General features: G+C 40.6%; 2 protein-coding genes across 2 annotated transcripts; one reads left to right on the top strand and one right to left on the bottom strand.

Moving 5' to 3' along the window:
• Positions 1-548: 548 nt before the first annotated feature.
• Positions 549-9,881, bottom strand: lmnb2 (lamin B2). Its single transcript, XM_063891049.1, is given in 14 exon segments — positions 549-2,367; positions 2,471-2,551; positions 2,643-2,762; positions 3,136-3,243; positions 3,344-3,566; positions 3,805-4,025; positions 4,132-4,257; positions 4,343-4,414; positions 4,888-4,986; positions 5,318-5,443; positions 5,913-5,975; positions 5,977-6,070; positions 6,152-6,288; positions 9,440-9,881. Coding segments are annotated over 14 exon segments (1,719 nt in total). The 5' UTR covers positions 9,653-9,881; the 3' UTR covers positions 549-2,331.
• A 3,498-nt stretch (positions 9,882-13,379) lies between these two features.
• Positions 13,380-16,158, top strand: rpl36 (ribosomal protein L36). Its single transcript, XM_063891050.1, has 4 exons — positions 13,380-13,501; positions 14,008-14,102; positions 15,702-15,836; positions 16,034-16,158. The coding sequence occupies exons 2-4, from the start codon at positions 14,010-14,012 to the stop codon at positions 16,121-16,123; spliced, it is 318 nt and encodes a 105-aa protein (XP_063747120.1). The 5' UTR covers positions 13,380-13,501; positions 14,008-14,009; the 3' UTR covers positions 16,124-16,158.
• The last annotated feature ends 71 nt before the right edge of the window (positions 16,159-16,229 follow it).

The following is a 16,229-nucleotide window of genomic DNA, read 5'->3' as shown; positions in this document are numbered from 1 at the left end:
ATAACTTAAGGGCCCTAATATGCTAATTTATCTGGTTTTCCTGACTTATATTTTGTGCCTCTACTGTGGCATGTTTCCATGCTTTAACTTAATCCACCCTCTGTCTGAAACCAGAGCCAAGTCTGCTCTGATTGGTTAGCTGGCAGGCTCTGTTGTGATCAACCGCTTAGAGATGTCTCATTGCTTAGCCAATCACTACAATGTGTTGGGGGGGGTCATGTCATTATGTTAAAGAAGTAAACAAAGGATTCCAATGGAGGCGTTTCAGGGAAACTCCTTTTGGACGGAACACAGAGATTTTAAACGTTGCAGACCATTTACATGCACAACAACCTATATAACACTACAGGAAAGGGAAACACCAAAAAGTATAAGTGTGACAGTATTAGCGCTGTCATTTTCTCATCTTCAAATCATTCTGCTTTCCTTATAGATATATATCCTTATAGTCTATGCCAGAAGTTCTGGCTGTTAGCATATTATAACTCAGATGAGGATAGCAACATTTGGCAGTTCTCTCATGTGTGTATTAATAACCACTCATAATATCAAGTTTGTTTATGTAAAACATTTATTGTGTACAAAAAGTAGTTCAACAAGTTAATCTTTAATCAAAACTCACATTTGGCATGCCGCCCCCGCCCCAACCCTCCCCACATTAACAATACAAGGTCAAATTATGTCCTCATTAGAAATATCACATCTGTCACATATATCATGTGACAGTCCCTCCAGGAACAGGTTTTCTATAAAAAGCTCCTGAAGGCATCACGTTGTGCCTATTTTTAAATAATGTTATTTACCTGAATTCAGATTTCACTTAAGTTCTAACTACTAACTGTGATCATTCATATTAACATTGACCAATAACTTTGTCAAAGGCAGCTAATCTTGCCAGTGACTGGTAAAAACAGCAGTTTCTTAGGAAAAGCTTGGTAATTAAATGAAGTTATGGTTTGAATAAGCTTAAATTAAAGTTTTCCTGGAGGGACTGAAAAAGCGTCATATCTCAGAGAACAATCAATTCGGTCAGTTAGTCCGACACTGCCCAGCACAACACTGCAGAGTAGTGTTCATGATAGTTTCAGCACAATCCTGAAATACATTTAAAGATAATAAACCCAACCCTAACCTTAATCATCCCTAAAAAGTACATGAAATATCTTGGGTAAACAAATTGGTTACATAGACAAGCCCTCTATAGAAAAATAATAACTAGCAATGTAAAGCACACACAGTTTCCCCAAGATGGCACAGGAGGCGTGAGAGCAACTCTGAGGCTAAACGGCCTGCAGTTGCTGTCACCCTTGCCCCTGTGTACAATGATTTCTTTAAGCACATTAATTCAGTAAGACCTGCAGTCACGGTGCTGTCTGAGCCATCATAATTGCAGCAGTGTGTTACTAAATATGAACACATGACCAGGAGTTAAACTGGGATGTCTTCTTAGCTGATAACACATGACACCATTACCAGAGCTGCTTCCGCCTGTTCAACTCGAAGGCTAAAGAAGCAGATCCTAGTGGGCACTAAAGGTTTCCATACAATACATTTTTTGTAATGATCATGATACTAACTGGCAGGACACATTTATATTGGGCTGCCATCGAGCCAACACGACACAGCGCATTTAACTGAGGACAGGTGGAAGCTGCTGTGTCAAGAGTTACCTCTAACAGACAGACAGCAGCTCATGTCAACACTTGGCACACATTCTGGTTTAGGGATTTCAATTCAATTCATCCCTAATTTCAACTGTCATTCCATGTGGACAATGTGTTGCCCATTAAAGGGAAGTTTTTCAGTATCCGAGTCGGGTTTTATATGCTATTCAAATAGGTCATTTTTTGATATTAACCTAATATGGAACACATAAATTGAAAATGTCAGAATTCCATCATTAACAGTACAAACAACACTCAAAACACCATAATCCAATTAAGAGCTGCTCATCATCTATTCTGTGTTGTAAATGCATTGAACTGTAGGGCATTACAGCCCAGGTCCTTTCTGGGTTGATTTCACTAACATATTTTGAATGAAGGACATGTAGAGACACGTAGAGAATTATGGGATTAATCAGTCGGACTCAACAATGGGGATCGTCAGAAGTTGGCATTGATAGTAATATTTTAGAAACGGTCTCATTAAAAACAGGTCCAGAGAAACACAGGGCAGTAAAAAAGTCCATTAGTCCAAAAAATTCTTATATTTTCTTGAAGAATAAAAAAACAAACACATAATGACGAGGCGTAATTGACAGGATGGTTTTGGAGTGGCTCTAGGGAATAAGGGAAGGGAAGGCAAGGCCGACAGAGGGGAAGGAAGGCCTCACATTATGGCACACTCTCTGGATGACGCCTTGCCCTGCAGGGAGAGAAAAAAAGGTTCAGATCGTATTCCAAATTTGACGAGTTGAAAAAAACTTTAAAAACAAACAGGGTTCATAAACAGTGTGGAGTTGCCTCACCGCCAGTTCCTCTTCCTCCTCCTCTTCTTCTCCGTTCTCCACCTCCACCTCAGCCTTGGTAACAGTGCGTGTGGCCACCTCCTGCGGGACAGACAGTCAACCAACCCACATGAGTCTCCGCAAGGGATAACATGGATAACGCATGCAGACATAAAGGTAGGTATATGTTTACCTCGCCATCGCCGTTGACCAGAGTGGTGATGATGTCATTTCCTGTGCCCCAGGAAGTCTGACTCTTCCACAGCAGGTCAGTTGGTGGACTGTGGGCCACGCCGGCATCAGCAGACCACACCTGTTAACACAATACAGAAGAATAAATGATCCCCACACTTTCAGGCATCCATACAGCATCTTATACCAGGGACATAAACCCAGACAGGTGTTCCATGTCTCTGGTCTAACTTTATTAATCTACAGCTTGATTGATCAGAAATATTTTTTTCTGAATATTTAAATTCTGTTATGCTTATTTTATAGAAATCACATCACAAGCTTACACGTAAACATTTTAACAGCAGACTGTGAGTATGTGGCATCTTGGTACCGCCTCACTACTCAACATGTGTGTTTTGTATGAATCAAAGAAAGCTTGGATACAAATGATCTGAATAGAACACTCCACAAGTTAAACAAAAAATGACCTCATTTTCTCATCTTCCACTCACCGTGACGGACTGCCCAGCCTTGAGGACAAACTTTGGGGAGAACTTGTAGATGACTTCCTCTCCTTCATCCACCTGTCTCTTCAACCTCCAGTTGCCCAGTGGCTGGTCCTGAAAAACAAAACACAGCACCAAGCTTGAACTAGAACCTTTTCATCCTAACCTTTACATTCATTTACTGCGTCCTTTTATTGTTGGTCTGGATGCCCACCTGCTCGGAGTCATTGGTGAGAGTGACTGCGTTCCCGTCCATGTCAGTGGGGGATATGGTGACGGCGCCACTGGCTGTGGCTTCTTCTGACACCAGCAGCTGGCCCGCCTCAGACACATCCACAGCCTCAACCTCCACTCTCTTCCTCTTGGTGCGGGACGAGGAAGATCCTGAGACCCTGGAAACGGTGACTCGGGACGATGGGCTGGGGGACAGCTTCAGTCTGGAAGCAGAAGAGCAGTCGGTCAGCAGTGCTAAAGCCTGTGTTATGTCTTAATAAGGACGATGCTACCTGAAGGAAACTGGTGCTCACTTTTTGACATCAGTTAGCTTTTCCCCTTATAGTAGTGTGTGTGTGTGTGTGTGTGTGTGTGTGTGTGTGTGTGTGTGTGTGTGTGTGTGTGTGTGTGTGTGTGTGTGTGTGTGTGTGTGTGTGTGTGTGTGTGTGTGTGTGCGTGTACCTGTGCTCCTCTCCCTCCAGCAGCTTCCTGTATGCGTTGATCTCCATATCCAGGGCGAGCTTGACGTCGAGGAGCTCCTGGTAGTCGCTGAGCTGAGCGTTCATCCTCTCCCTCAGCTCGCTCATCTCCTGCTCCTTCCCTTCGATGATGCGCCGGTGCTTGTCGCGCTCTGCGGACAGAATCTCTTCCAGCTCTCTGATGCGATCCTCTGAGGCGGCCGCCTATGATTACAAACAGCACAACCATCGATTTGCGTAGTCACCTCGCAATAAAACGTATGAAGCTTATCGGCACATGCATCTGATGTGAGTGATCATAAAGCAGTACCTGTTTCTGCAGGGCACTCAGCTGATATCCGAGACTCTCTATTCTCATCCGGGACTCCTGCACCTCCTCTCTGGCTGTTCCCATCGCCTTGTCATTGATCTCAGAGGACATCTTGGCATTATCCAGCTAACAAGACAACAAGACAGGCAGTGTGAGGCGACAGTCAAAACTCAGAAAAATATCAAAAGGGGGAAATGATTTGTCCTCCCACCTTGGCCTGGAAGGTGTGCTCCAGTTCCTCTTTATAGAGAGAGACCTGCTCGTCGTGCTGCCTCCTCAGGTCCTGATGGATCACACACACACATCATTACAGTCAATTCACACTTCATTAGAGACAGGGTTCATATTACAAAGCAGTTATTGCATAGATACAACAGCAGGAGCATGTAGCTGTCTGTTTCTCAGACTTACTGAGCTTTAATTTAAGACAATGTAATTGAGGCTCAGACTGAGGGGTAGCACGCAAGAGCAAAAAGAGAATCCTAGTTGCAGTGCAGTTCCTTCAGCACACTGAATGTACTGTAACACAGGAAAGCATTCCCCATGACGGATTTAACATTGCACAAATGTTTTGCATTTCAGGAAATTCAAGGCCTTCACTGCTTTGCATCTGCGCTGCGAGTGGCTCTTGCTGTTGTTTGCTGATAAATTGTATGTTAGGTTTTTATTTATTCAAGTCAACCCCATATTTGATTTCTGTTTTACTGACGTCTCTATCGATGTTTCCTAGACATGACAGTGGTGACTCTGACTTACCTGCAGAGCTTGTGCCAGTTTGAACTCATAGTCCTGTTTGACTCCGGCGTCCACCTCCACGGTCCTCTGCTCATGCCGACGCCGGGACCCACGCACCTCCTGAACACAGGCAGCGACATTTCATCATTAACTATCTGCACATGTGACTCTATCAGTAATTGCATTCTCTTCTAAACACAATGACCAGCCTTTACAGTGTAGATATAAACACAATGGTTGGTTTCCAATAGACATAGTTAGGTAAAAAACAAAAAATGTTATTTTCTTTTGCAATTCGACCAGTGTTTCCTTATTTTGCATTGATCCTTACTGAAGTGAGATTAACTTAAAAGAGGATTTATCTTTCATTTCCATCAGAATAATGAGTCAAACGCGTTATTTAGGTTGATAATGGACATGATTTGTGGATTTCTCCCCAAACGGCCCTTACCTCTTCAAACATGCTCTTCCTGAACTCCAGCTCTTCACTCAGCGACTGACAGCGGTTCTCCAAGTCCACACGCATCAGAGTCTCGGCCTCCAGCTGGCGCTTAGCAACAGCATGGCTGTCCTCTGCCTATAAGACATGATAGCACATAGAAGCTCAACATAGGGTTTAACAAAGTGAGTCATCCTGATCAAGCTGTGGGAGGAAACCTGGAAACATCGGAAGATGTCTGCTCCTCTCAGTAGGTGAGACGTGGAGCTGATCCGGAATCTGCTTTGTTATTGTGCACTTATAAAAAAAAATTCTGGAGGTTTTTACTTTATTTCAGTTGGAGCAATTGATGTCATCATGAGGTGACGCTCTCTGCTCTCAGTCTTCATAAACAGTTTACATTAAGATGTTTAGCTTCCTATCCTATTTACACAATTTCCGTTTATTGGAGAATCCTTTAACACCGTCTGATTCCATTTATTGCCAGCTGGGTTGGTTTGAAAGTTTAACATTTCAGGAGGGGACTGAAGCACTATCTTTCATGCAAAACACACAGCTTATCTTCACACTGTTTCACCCTTTCTTGTTTGCCCTTAGATGTACACACCTTAGCGAGCAGGCTCTTAACATCAGCTAGCTCAGAGGTCAGAGCATTGTTCTGGCTCAGAGCAGGTAGCGAGAGCTGCTTCACTCTTGTTCAGCTGGCCTTCCAGACCATTGGCTCTGGACACGGCTGCAGCAAGATCACCTTCCTTCTTCTTGTTACTTTAACACGTGGACAGAGAAAACAAGTTTAGTTATGTCTTCAAGCAACCCACTGACCCCGATTAAAATGCATCAACTCACCTGCGTGTTGCTTCTTCCAGGTCAGCCTGAGCCTTGCCCAGGTCTATCTGCAGCCTGGCTCTCTCTCTAGCAGTTTCATCCAGAACCCGCCGAGCATCAGCTAACTCTGCCTCATACAGACCCTTCAGGCCAGTCACCTAAACAGAGGAACACAAACTTGTTAAAAATGGCATAGCTGGGTATAAAGGGATAATCTAATCTGTAGCATTAGTGCTTTACAGTGAGTCCTGAGTGCAGACATCACATCAAGATAGCATAGAAAACATTTAGCACATTCTGATCTGAAACAGATCTTTTGATGTCTGGTTTTAGTTTACATTTCAATGCCTAGAATTGCCCTGTCCAGCTCATTTTAAAAAGTGGCTTGATAACACTGCAGGCTTCTTTTGAACGCAGCCTTTGCAGCTGCAGGGTGTTCCAAAAAGTGCGGGTTCCCCCTCTCCAGACGATTTCCACCTGACCTTATGAGGCCTTAAATGTTTTATGGGAAGTCAACTTTAAGTAATTTACAGAGCAGTGGGTGGGGCAATGTGACAGACACATTAAAAAGAACTCATTCCATCCAATAGTCTGTCAGTCTGGTGTTTCCCACACTTACACTTTACTTCTGCAGGCTGTGTAACTGCCTAAGAACATTTATTTATATATATCTGTTCTAGGGAGCATTTTGATAATGAATTAACTATGGGACAAACTCCCATTGCTGTACTCCTCAGGGTCACACACACTCTTCAGGGAAACAGAGAGAGAGGCGCTCTGCTGTTGCGTTAAAACGACATGGAGCATCGTTTTTTGAGGCAACCCTAAAATGATGAACATTGCTTGCAAACTGTTTTTAAAAAATACTATTTAAATGTATTTAACACTGGCAAAAAGGTATAAATGTGTCCAGAGGCAGAAATGATGTAATTTAGTTGCCACTTTGGTAGCTGTTCTTGCAAATCCAGCTCGCCCCTGATGTTAATTGATTGATTGAAGAGGAGAGAGAAGTTGGAACTGCAGAATGTGCTCACATGATCACCAGACATGTGCTAAAGGTAGTTCATTCATTTTGAAAATGGTTAGTCTGCTTCAAATAGACAGGCAAGTTAGGTCTTTTGGTAAACTGTAAAATAAAAATATGAGTTTACCGAAAGCCAAACACAAAAGGCTCCATTACAAAAAAGACGATTGAAAGAGGTTAGAAATCTGTACTTTTGAATGTAAGTAATAAAATGTCTTTGATGCAAGACTACTTCAGACTTCACTGTGAGTTTTTTGAACAAGTGGAGATTGTGATGACAATAAAAAATAAATGTGCACAGCCCCCAAGTACGTTTTATGAAATGTACACACGCAACCAACCACTAAAATTAAAAGAACCCTGCGCAATTTCCTTTTAAGTTAAATGGAGTTGGAACATCAGTTCTGAAATTCTTTATGCAATTTGAAGTAATTTAGGATTTGTACAACCGTTGACAAATATAAAAGGTTTCCATTCCATAACATTTCCACCCTACACTGCACAAGATTCTTTAAAGGCTGTCCAAACTATGCTTTTCTTTTATTTCAGATTAATCAACAGAACAATAGAAAAAAGAGACACATTTTTGGCAAATGATCAAAATGTTACAATAGAAAACCTACCAGAAATACACACTTGATTGAAAATGTATAACTAAACCGAATAACTCAAGATCCTCTTTTCAACTTTGGACAGTTGGATAAACCCTGTTTTTATGCAATCTAGCATTATGTGTTACTACTCCCCTCAGATGAATGCCATTGTCAGACTATGAAGCTTAATGCCATGGAACTTCTGTTATGCGAGTAAACTGCCCTGGTTGATGCTGAGACAAAAGGTAAAGTTATATCCCAAATAAGTCAACTCCATTCCCACATGCACTTTTCTAACAGTTTTGTTAAAGATTGAATACATTTTTCTTAATTTTTGTATCTACTACTTTACGGACTGTCATTGTGAAACTCCTTCAGCAGAGAAACCATTCAGATGCCTGACTTCTTAATAACTACCTAACAGTGTATTTCAGCAACATTTCATGGAAGCTTGTTTTAATTTAGGTTTAGGGTTTGATGAGCTACAACAGTATTTATGAATCATAACACTGAAACAGCAAGGTTGTTAAGGAAATCCATTCTGATGTTTCAGGAACTAAAACTAAACATTACAATTTTCCAACCGCATTTAAGTAAAAATGATATGATAATGAAAACACGATGTGCAAATATGCCTGTAGAATTTGCAGCCATATGCAGGTAGCCTGTACAAGCTGCAGCTGTTTGCTGGTAAACATTCTTGTGATGTTGTTGGGGCAGAATAACCATGAAAGTGGACAGACTGGATTCCTCAGCTGACATTTTCTGACCTATAATAGCAATGGTACTGCAACTTCTATCCAACTTTATTTCTTTTTCATTAACACAAACAACAATCAGCAAAAGCGAGCAGCACTATCAACAGGAAGAATAAATAACCATCAAAACAAGTATCTATTTACCTTAGAAACACAAAGTAATTAGGGGGGCTAAAGTTAGACTTTACTGCACATACTTTTCTGACCCTCTTTAGAAAGGGGATAGAGGTCGTTGTTCTTTACTGCAGTGTAAACAACCCTTTAAGAAGTAAATATTACATCTGTTGACTGAGGAAAGCTAAGCCCCCTCAGGGGTGGATCCCCACCCTCTTTACACACCCATGATCAACTACATCTCTGAAAAATACTAGTACTGTTGATATTACAGAGGAAACTAGGGACAAGTTGCATTCAGGGACTCGAGTGCCTCAGAGTAACTTTCATTCATTTATGGTCTGCCTGAAGCGTTGTTGAAACATTTGAATGCTTCATAATAATGTAAATTAAGTATGTTTGCCACCAAGTGACGGTAATGTCAAGAACAAGTTATGGATGAGGTCATTTTTTAAGAATGGCGCGAAGAACCACCCACCCGCTCAATCTTTCCCGGTCCCGTTACGTTTCATGCCCATTAGGAATACGGCAACACGTGTATTATTAACACTAACAAAGTTACTGTGACGGCCTAATGTGGGGGTTAACCATAAGAAACTAGTGCATTTTCCTGGGAATGGGATATAACAGTCACTTGACATGTTTTTGTTACGGACAGTTTGCAGCTATAACTATAAATAACGTACTTTCTATCAATTCTCGTGAGCGTGTTAGACTCACTGGGGTTAAGCGGTCTGCTGCTGAGAGGCTGCCTACGGGGGGGACGGAGTGAAGAGTAGCCTGGTGTTAGTGAATGGATGAACAGTTGAGTTGTACTCACCTCTCGAGTAGTCACCTCCTCTTTCTCAGACACTTTGAACATCAGCCGGTCGTTCTCCAGCTCCAAAGAGCGCACCCGGTCGATATATACGGCCAGCCGGTCGTTCAGATGCTGCAGGTCTTGTTTTTCCTGTAAGCGGGAGATCCTTGTCGGGGAGAGAGGAGTGGAGGCCGCCGGGCGGCCGGCTTCACGGCTCGGGGTAGCGGTCGCCATGACGGTTCTTTCAAAAAGCCTGAGTTTTCTTTTCCACTCCGGGAACGATTAAAAACAAAAAGTCTCTGCTCACGTCGTTTAACAGGGACGCAAAAGTAGTTTGTCTTCTTATTCAAAGACAGGAGGTCAATCAATGAGTGGTGCGCTCATGCACTTCTCAGTGTAACCTAACCTGCTGAAACACTGGTATGAGTCCAAGATGGCCGACACCGCTCAACACCGCGCCAAAAGCAGGGGACGCTTCCTGCCTCGCAATGGCTGATGGGAGAATGAATGCGCGCTCACACGCACACATTCTCGCTTCAGTCTATGGTTTCCCCGAGGGGAAAAGCTGGTATTTTATCAAATGTATCAAACATGTTGCATACTGCACTATACTGACATATGGAGATCTACAGTTCTGTGTGGACATAATAATCTCAAAACCTAAAAGTTACAGAGAGAAGGTTTATATCAGGAGAAGAACAACATTTTACCTTAATCTTTTTGAATGAAGAAGAGCCATTTCTAATGCTATTCTCTACATACATTTTTATACACTTTATTGGCCAAACCAGTGGTGTAAAGTAACTAAGTAGATTTACTTTATTACTGTACTCACGCACAACACAATACTTGTACTTTATTTGAGCATTTCAATAGTTTGCTACTTTCTCTTCTACTCCACAACAATTTAGAGTCAAATAGTGTAATTTTAATCAACCACATGTATTTAATACCTTCAGCTACTTTGCAGATTTTGATCATTGATGTGAAATAAAATCAACACTTTAATCAGAATTGAGTTACATCTTGAGTCTATTCGTAAGCTACGCTGCAGTATACAAAGTCATTAAAACTAGCTGCACCTTTACCGACTTTGATAACATTTTAATGCATCAATAATTATAAAACATATCATATAAATGATTCTGAAATGGACCAATCTGCATGATAAGTACTTTTACTTTTGGTACTCTAAGTATATTTTGATGCCAATACTTTTCTACCTATACTTGAGTAGCATTTTGATTTCAGGACTTTTACTTGTAACAGAGTATTGAGTATTCCTTCTCTCTGGTAAACTGATTTTACACAAGTGCAATATCTCAATAAAAGATAATATCTTTTATCATAGAAAAGACAGCACATTTCAAGTAGTATTGAGATTGTTTAACTTCATATGTGATACAGGCATAATACCATCAGTATGTAGTCAGTTACAGTACTTAAACCAGTTAAAGAATATACATATATTTCATTACCAATGAAAGTAGAAAAGGGACAACGTACTCTATTTTATGTCTTCTTCTTATTTTTTTAAATATTTCTGAGGGTGAGAAAAACATGGTACAAGAAGGTTTTAAGGATGAGGATCTCTCTGGGTCAAAGGTTGAAATCGAGGCCGTCATATAGCTCAGTGGGTAGAGAGCTGGCGGCAATATGCTGGGGTTTGATCCCTATGCGGTTGATCCCCATGCTGTCTCCCCATTTCTCATCTGTCTCTATAATAAAGGCACTGGTTGCCCACTGTCTCCCCATTTCTCATCTGTCTCTGTAATAAAGACACTGGTTGCCCAAAAAATTCCTTAAAAAAAAGAAAAAAAAAGGTTGACATCGAGAGTAAGCAAAATGCACCCTGCAATAAAGAGAATCGGAAAAATGGGCAAACAAATGAGGATTAAAAATAAAAATTGAAAATGGCCAAGTATTAGGCTTTGCTAAATGCCATAAAATACTACCCCTGATATTATACAGACCAGTAATCAATCAGGTTGAGGTGGTTTGAGTTTTTGGAGTTCTATTTGATGATAAGCTTACATGGGATCGTATTGTCAAAGTTAGAAACAAGTGTAAAAACAATAACAATTTACTTTGATGTCTGTCAAGGGGAGAAAAAGGGGAGCAAGCAGGACATCTTGGTTAAATACACTTATGACAACAGGGCATTGCTTATATTTGAAAGAGAAACCCACTTTTTTAAATGTAAAGGTAATCAGGCTCAGGCCATCAACATTTGTACCGGAGCATTTAAAACATCAGTATCTCCACTGCCAGTTTAATTGGGGGACATGGTCCTCCTACCATCTGGTTTGTTTGGAAGTCACTGCACAGGTATGTGAAGTATTTCTCCATGTTGACCCTAGGAGCCTCGCCCTGTCTCGCCCCATGTTGACTTGGACTGTTGGAAGGGAAAGAAATTACATGTAAAACAACTATGTTAAGCAGAGATTCAGGATAGGTTGTACGTGCAGTGAGGCAACACATTGGTGAACCATTAGCACCATGTGCATCAAGTATGTTTTTGATGTGAGTTTGCAGAACATGCAAAATGTTGGTCAGAATGTAAGATGGTGACTATTCCATGGTCATGCTGCATATAACTGCTCATCCTTGTTGTTTCAAAACTGCCACTTTATTATATAGGTGTCGTTATATTGAACCTGAACTGTGGCAGGTCCTACAGCTCGGTTGGTGCCCAGAGCAGAAGGCAAAGAAGGAGGAGAAGGGGAGACAAACAAGCCAAGATCTAAATGTAAATTATACTTTAACCTGATTCAGCTGTCCTGCTCCTGTGCCGTCCGCCCCAGCACCACTGAGGGTTTCATCCTAATCTGTACTTGGCTTGTGTTCTTTGTCTTATTTCCCTCTTGCATGGACAATGTACGAATATGGCTCTCTTACTATTTTTTTTCTAATAGTGCTCAGGGGTCATGCTACAATACTGGAGCTGATTCCAGATTTTGCGTGTGTGAATGAGTTAGCGTAAGTGAGTTTGACCTGCATCTGGAAGACTGGACTATGTGGTCTCCCAACATATCTCTGGTCCTAAATATCCCAATCTTTAAGAACACATCGGGTATTGGAAGAGGTCTCAAAATGTCCCATTGGGCCTATGTTTCATATTCTATTTTATTTTCTGCAAACTCAAATCAACAGTGTTAACGTTTGGATGACATTAATTATGCTCTTATAATCTTTTACAAGGCTTTGATAACTTACAGACATCTCACTTTAAAAAACACAAACTTACTTGCAGTTTGTAAAAGTCTAAAACTAAATGGAAATCAATGTAGTGAATGAAAACGTTTAACCCAGTAAGGTGTAACTATTTCTTTCCCCGAAAAAAATGTAATTACTGTTAAGTGAAACAAAGTCAACACCAGAGTACCAAAGACATTACTTGCTTGGTTGAAAAGGACATCAGTGATCAAATGCATGCATGGCCTAGAAATAGTGATTTTTTAAAGACTTTAATTAACCTATATGTACAGATATATTTCAGTAGTATTTCCCCCAAAATGTAATTATGTCTTATACAACTATGTTACATTGTTGGAGGAGCCTTGCCATTTCTACACTGTAGCTTAAGTGCATCTCACATTAAAACCTTTGAATCTTGAATTTTGTTGCATCGTGACGAGCTCTGTAATCATAGCATTAAAATAATGAGCACCTACCAGTCCTTATTTTCTTATACAGATATTAAATAAAATATAAAATATTGGAGTAACTGTTATTCTTTTCTACAAAACAAGAATGGACCTTGTAGTGTTGCACTGGACCACAACCTGCAATATGATAAATTAGAAACTAAGGCTCATCTATGCATACATGTGGTATGTTCTATTTTCAGATACATGCATCTTAATTGATGATAATATAATAACACAGCCTTAATACCATGTATTTCACTTAAATGCTACTCTAAATAGTTAAAGCACTCGACTAATTAAACAGCAGTAACTCTTCCAGGCCGACAGGGGCACTGCTCTGCCGTCGCAGACGTCTCTTCCGGGTCAAACCTCTCATTACCTCGCCTCTCTCCCTCCACAGTCCTTCCGGTCTGACCGCCATCATAGAAAGCAGGTAAGATTTAAATGTTGAGAACTATCTGCCAAAATCCACATATAATCTTCACCATCCGTCCTTTTCAACCGGACAAAGTGAAACTGCAGACACAAATAGACCTCATCTAACAGCTGTAGGCATTATTTGGTCACAAGAACAAGTGAAAGATACGAAAAATGTAATCCCTGTCACTGACTCGCAAGCCCTGTTATCTTTGTTCGTTATGTGCATAAAGTGATCTTTATACCTAACTGCATAACACGTATAGGCACTACACGATACATTGTGAACTGAGATGCGTTTAAGAAAGCTCTTATCTCAGGTAAAGTGTAATGTAACTTCGCCTACAGGTCCACCCGGCACTGAACAGTAATGTTAGCACTTCATGCTAACTCTGAAAACATAAAGCGTTATATCTCTGCAACAGCGGAAGTGCTGCTGTTGACTGTTGAACATGTGCGCTGTTTCAATGGGACTGGGAGAAGTTGTGCATCACTGATTTTACATTTTCTGATCTCTTGCAGAAATGGCTATCCGCTACCCTATGGCTGTTGGCCTTAACAAGGGCCATCCAGTCACCAAAAATGTGACTGCTCCCAAACACAGCCGCCGGCGTGGGGTGAGTAATCTGCGGCCGACTGCCTGCATGTACATTTAATACATTAGTACTACACTCCAGTCAATACCGCTCTTAAAGAGGTTGATGCTCAATGAGCAGGTCTGAGATCAGTTTGTGACAAGACAACATGTTCCACAAGAGGCTGAATGTGTGACAGCGAAACCATCCAGAAAGAAATGGTCTACTTAGAATTGTACAAGTCTTTCACCCTGTTTCATAGAAGTCCAAAGTGAATCCAAAGCCTTTATGAACACATGAATGAACCACAGGGTTTTATTATAAGTGTAGTTGAGAGCTGAAAGATTCATGGATCATTTGCCATAAGAGTTCATTACCTTTTTGCTCACTTGAGACATGTTGGCACAATGGCACTTCAGCCTCATGATGTCAAAATAAATGTATTTGATTTGTTGGACAAAACAAGCAATTTAAATAGATGGACCATGGCTATGGGAAGATATTTAGATATATGAGCCTAGTAATCAGTACCTTACTTACATTTTAATCAATCATTTACATAATCACTAATAGCAGTTTGATTTAAATCCTATTTGCATATCCCGCTGCAAGAATAAAATGCAACTTTTCCCGTTTGAATCATATTTGCTTAAGTCTAACATGGCCAGTCGTTCATAGAAAATACTTGAGCCTTTAAATATATATTTGAGCAGTTATTAAAGATGTGTTGGTGTACTTGGCACTTTGTCATCCCAGTGACATTTGGAAACAGGCAAAAGGACAATAACATGCGAACAGTAAAAGTCCTGCTTTATTAAGAGACAGGTTTATTGACAGGTGTGTTTTTACATACAATTAATTTACTTTGATTTGTTGTGCATCAGTCATAATAAACAGTGAGAGGAAAGTTAGCACAGTGTTGCAAAAGTTATCCCGACTATAAAACAAATATTAAGTATAATGTAAAAATATGTTGAAAGAAAATGGCTACAGTCTTTAAAATGAGTCGGGTGAAATATTCAAAACATTTTCAGAAGATGTCGTTACTGATGGTATGAAGACTATATAAGAATGTGTAAAGCATACATATTTGTTTTTTTTAAAGCACACAAAAGCACTTATCCAAGTGCTCAAAGCTCTTTACTTTACAATATTAGACATGTAATGCATTGAATACTGGACAATACCCACAGATGTGTTAAGTTCAAGTTATGTACAATTTTTCATTTGACACAAGCTCTATTTTAGTATTAAAAATGTCTTTAAATCATTCTTTCAAAAACTAAAAATGGCATTTCTCGCAGTTCGTGACTCGACTGGCATTGAAAAACCCCAAATGTAACTTTTCTTAAGTGGAAGCAACCCTTGTAAAGTGTGGTTTACAAGGGGGAAACAATACAGAAAAGAGTTTCAGAGATGTAGCTCAGGGCAGAGTCCTCTTTTTCCTACAATGTCTGATATGATGGATAAAAGAAAAAAACATGTCGTCATGTTGACAAAGATTATAAATTCTATTTTATAAAGCATGATTGACTCACATGATGTCCTGCAGAACATGTAATATCGGTAGAAATAACTTTGTCCATTGCAATGATGGCTGTATAGGATCTGTTGTTTTAAAGCTTTCTCTTTCCTCTGCAGCGTCTGACCAAACACAGCAAGTTTGTTCGGGACATGATCCGTGAGGTGTGTGGCTTTGCTCCATATGAGAGGAGAGCCATGGAGTTGCTGAAGGTGTCTAAGGACAAGAGAGCCCTCAAGTTCATTAAGAAGAGGGTGAGTTAGTATTGGTCAAGTCAGCCACAGCAGCATGTTCCATTCAGTACATCAGTGTCAGAGCAATGTGTACAGACAGCTTCACAACCTACTGCAGAGCCTGTATTGGTCTGTAGCATGTGCTTATAGTAGGCTAAAGTGTTGAGCCTTTTCTCTATGTAGTAGTGTTGAGTCTAATGTTTCTCTCTCCTCCACAGATTGGCACTCACATCCGTGCCAAGAGAAAGAGGGAGGAGCTGAGCAACGTTCTGGCCGCAATGAGGAAAGCTGCTGCCAAGAAGGACTAATCTGTCACTTAATAAACGTTTTCTAAACTCCAAAAGCCAGACTTGTGTATTTCGTCTTCTGCTTTGCTTGTTCTTCTTCCTGTATGGATCTTTTTTAATACACCAT

The sequence above is a fragment of the Eleginops maclovinus genome, chromosome 9 (genome assembly GCF_036324505.1).
Source record: "Eleginops maclovinus isolate JMC-PN-2008 ecotype Puerto Natales chromosome 9, JC_Emac_rtc_rv5, whole genome shotgun sequence".
In the NCBI taxonomy this organism is placed as follows: Eukaryota; Metazoa; Chordata; class Actinopteri; order Perciformes; family Eleginopidae; genus Eleginops; species Eleginops maclovinus.
This window is presented reverse-complemented; position numbering and strand designations above follow the sequence as displayed.

Bases quoted from the DNA above. Each gene is read 5' to 3' on its own strand.
- rpl36 (XM_063891050.1), top strand. From the start codon at position 14,010: ATGGCTATCCGCTACCCTATGGCTGTTGGCCTTAACAAGGGCCATCCA. The intron at 14,103-15,701 runs GTGAGTAATCTG...TTTCCTCTGCAG, and splicing joins AACACAGCCGCCGGCGTGGG to CGTCTGACCAAACACAGCAA. The intron at 15,837-16,033 runs GTGAGTTAGTAT...TCTCCTCCACAG, and splicing joins TCAAGTTCATTAAGAAGAGG to ATTGGCACTCACATCCGTGC.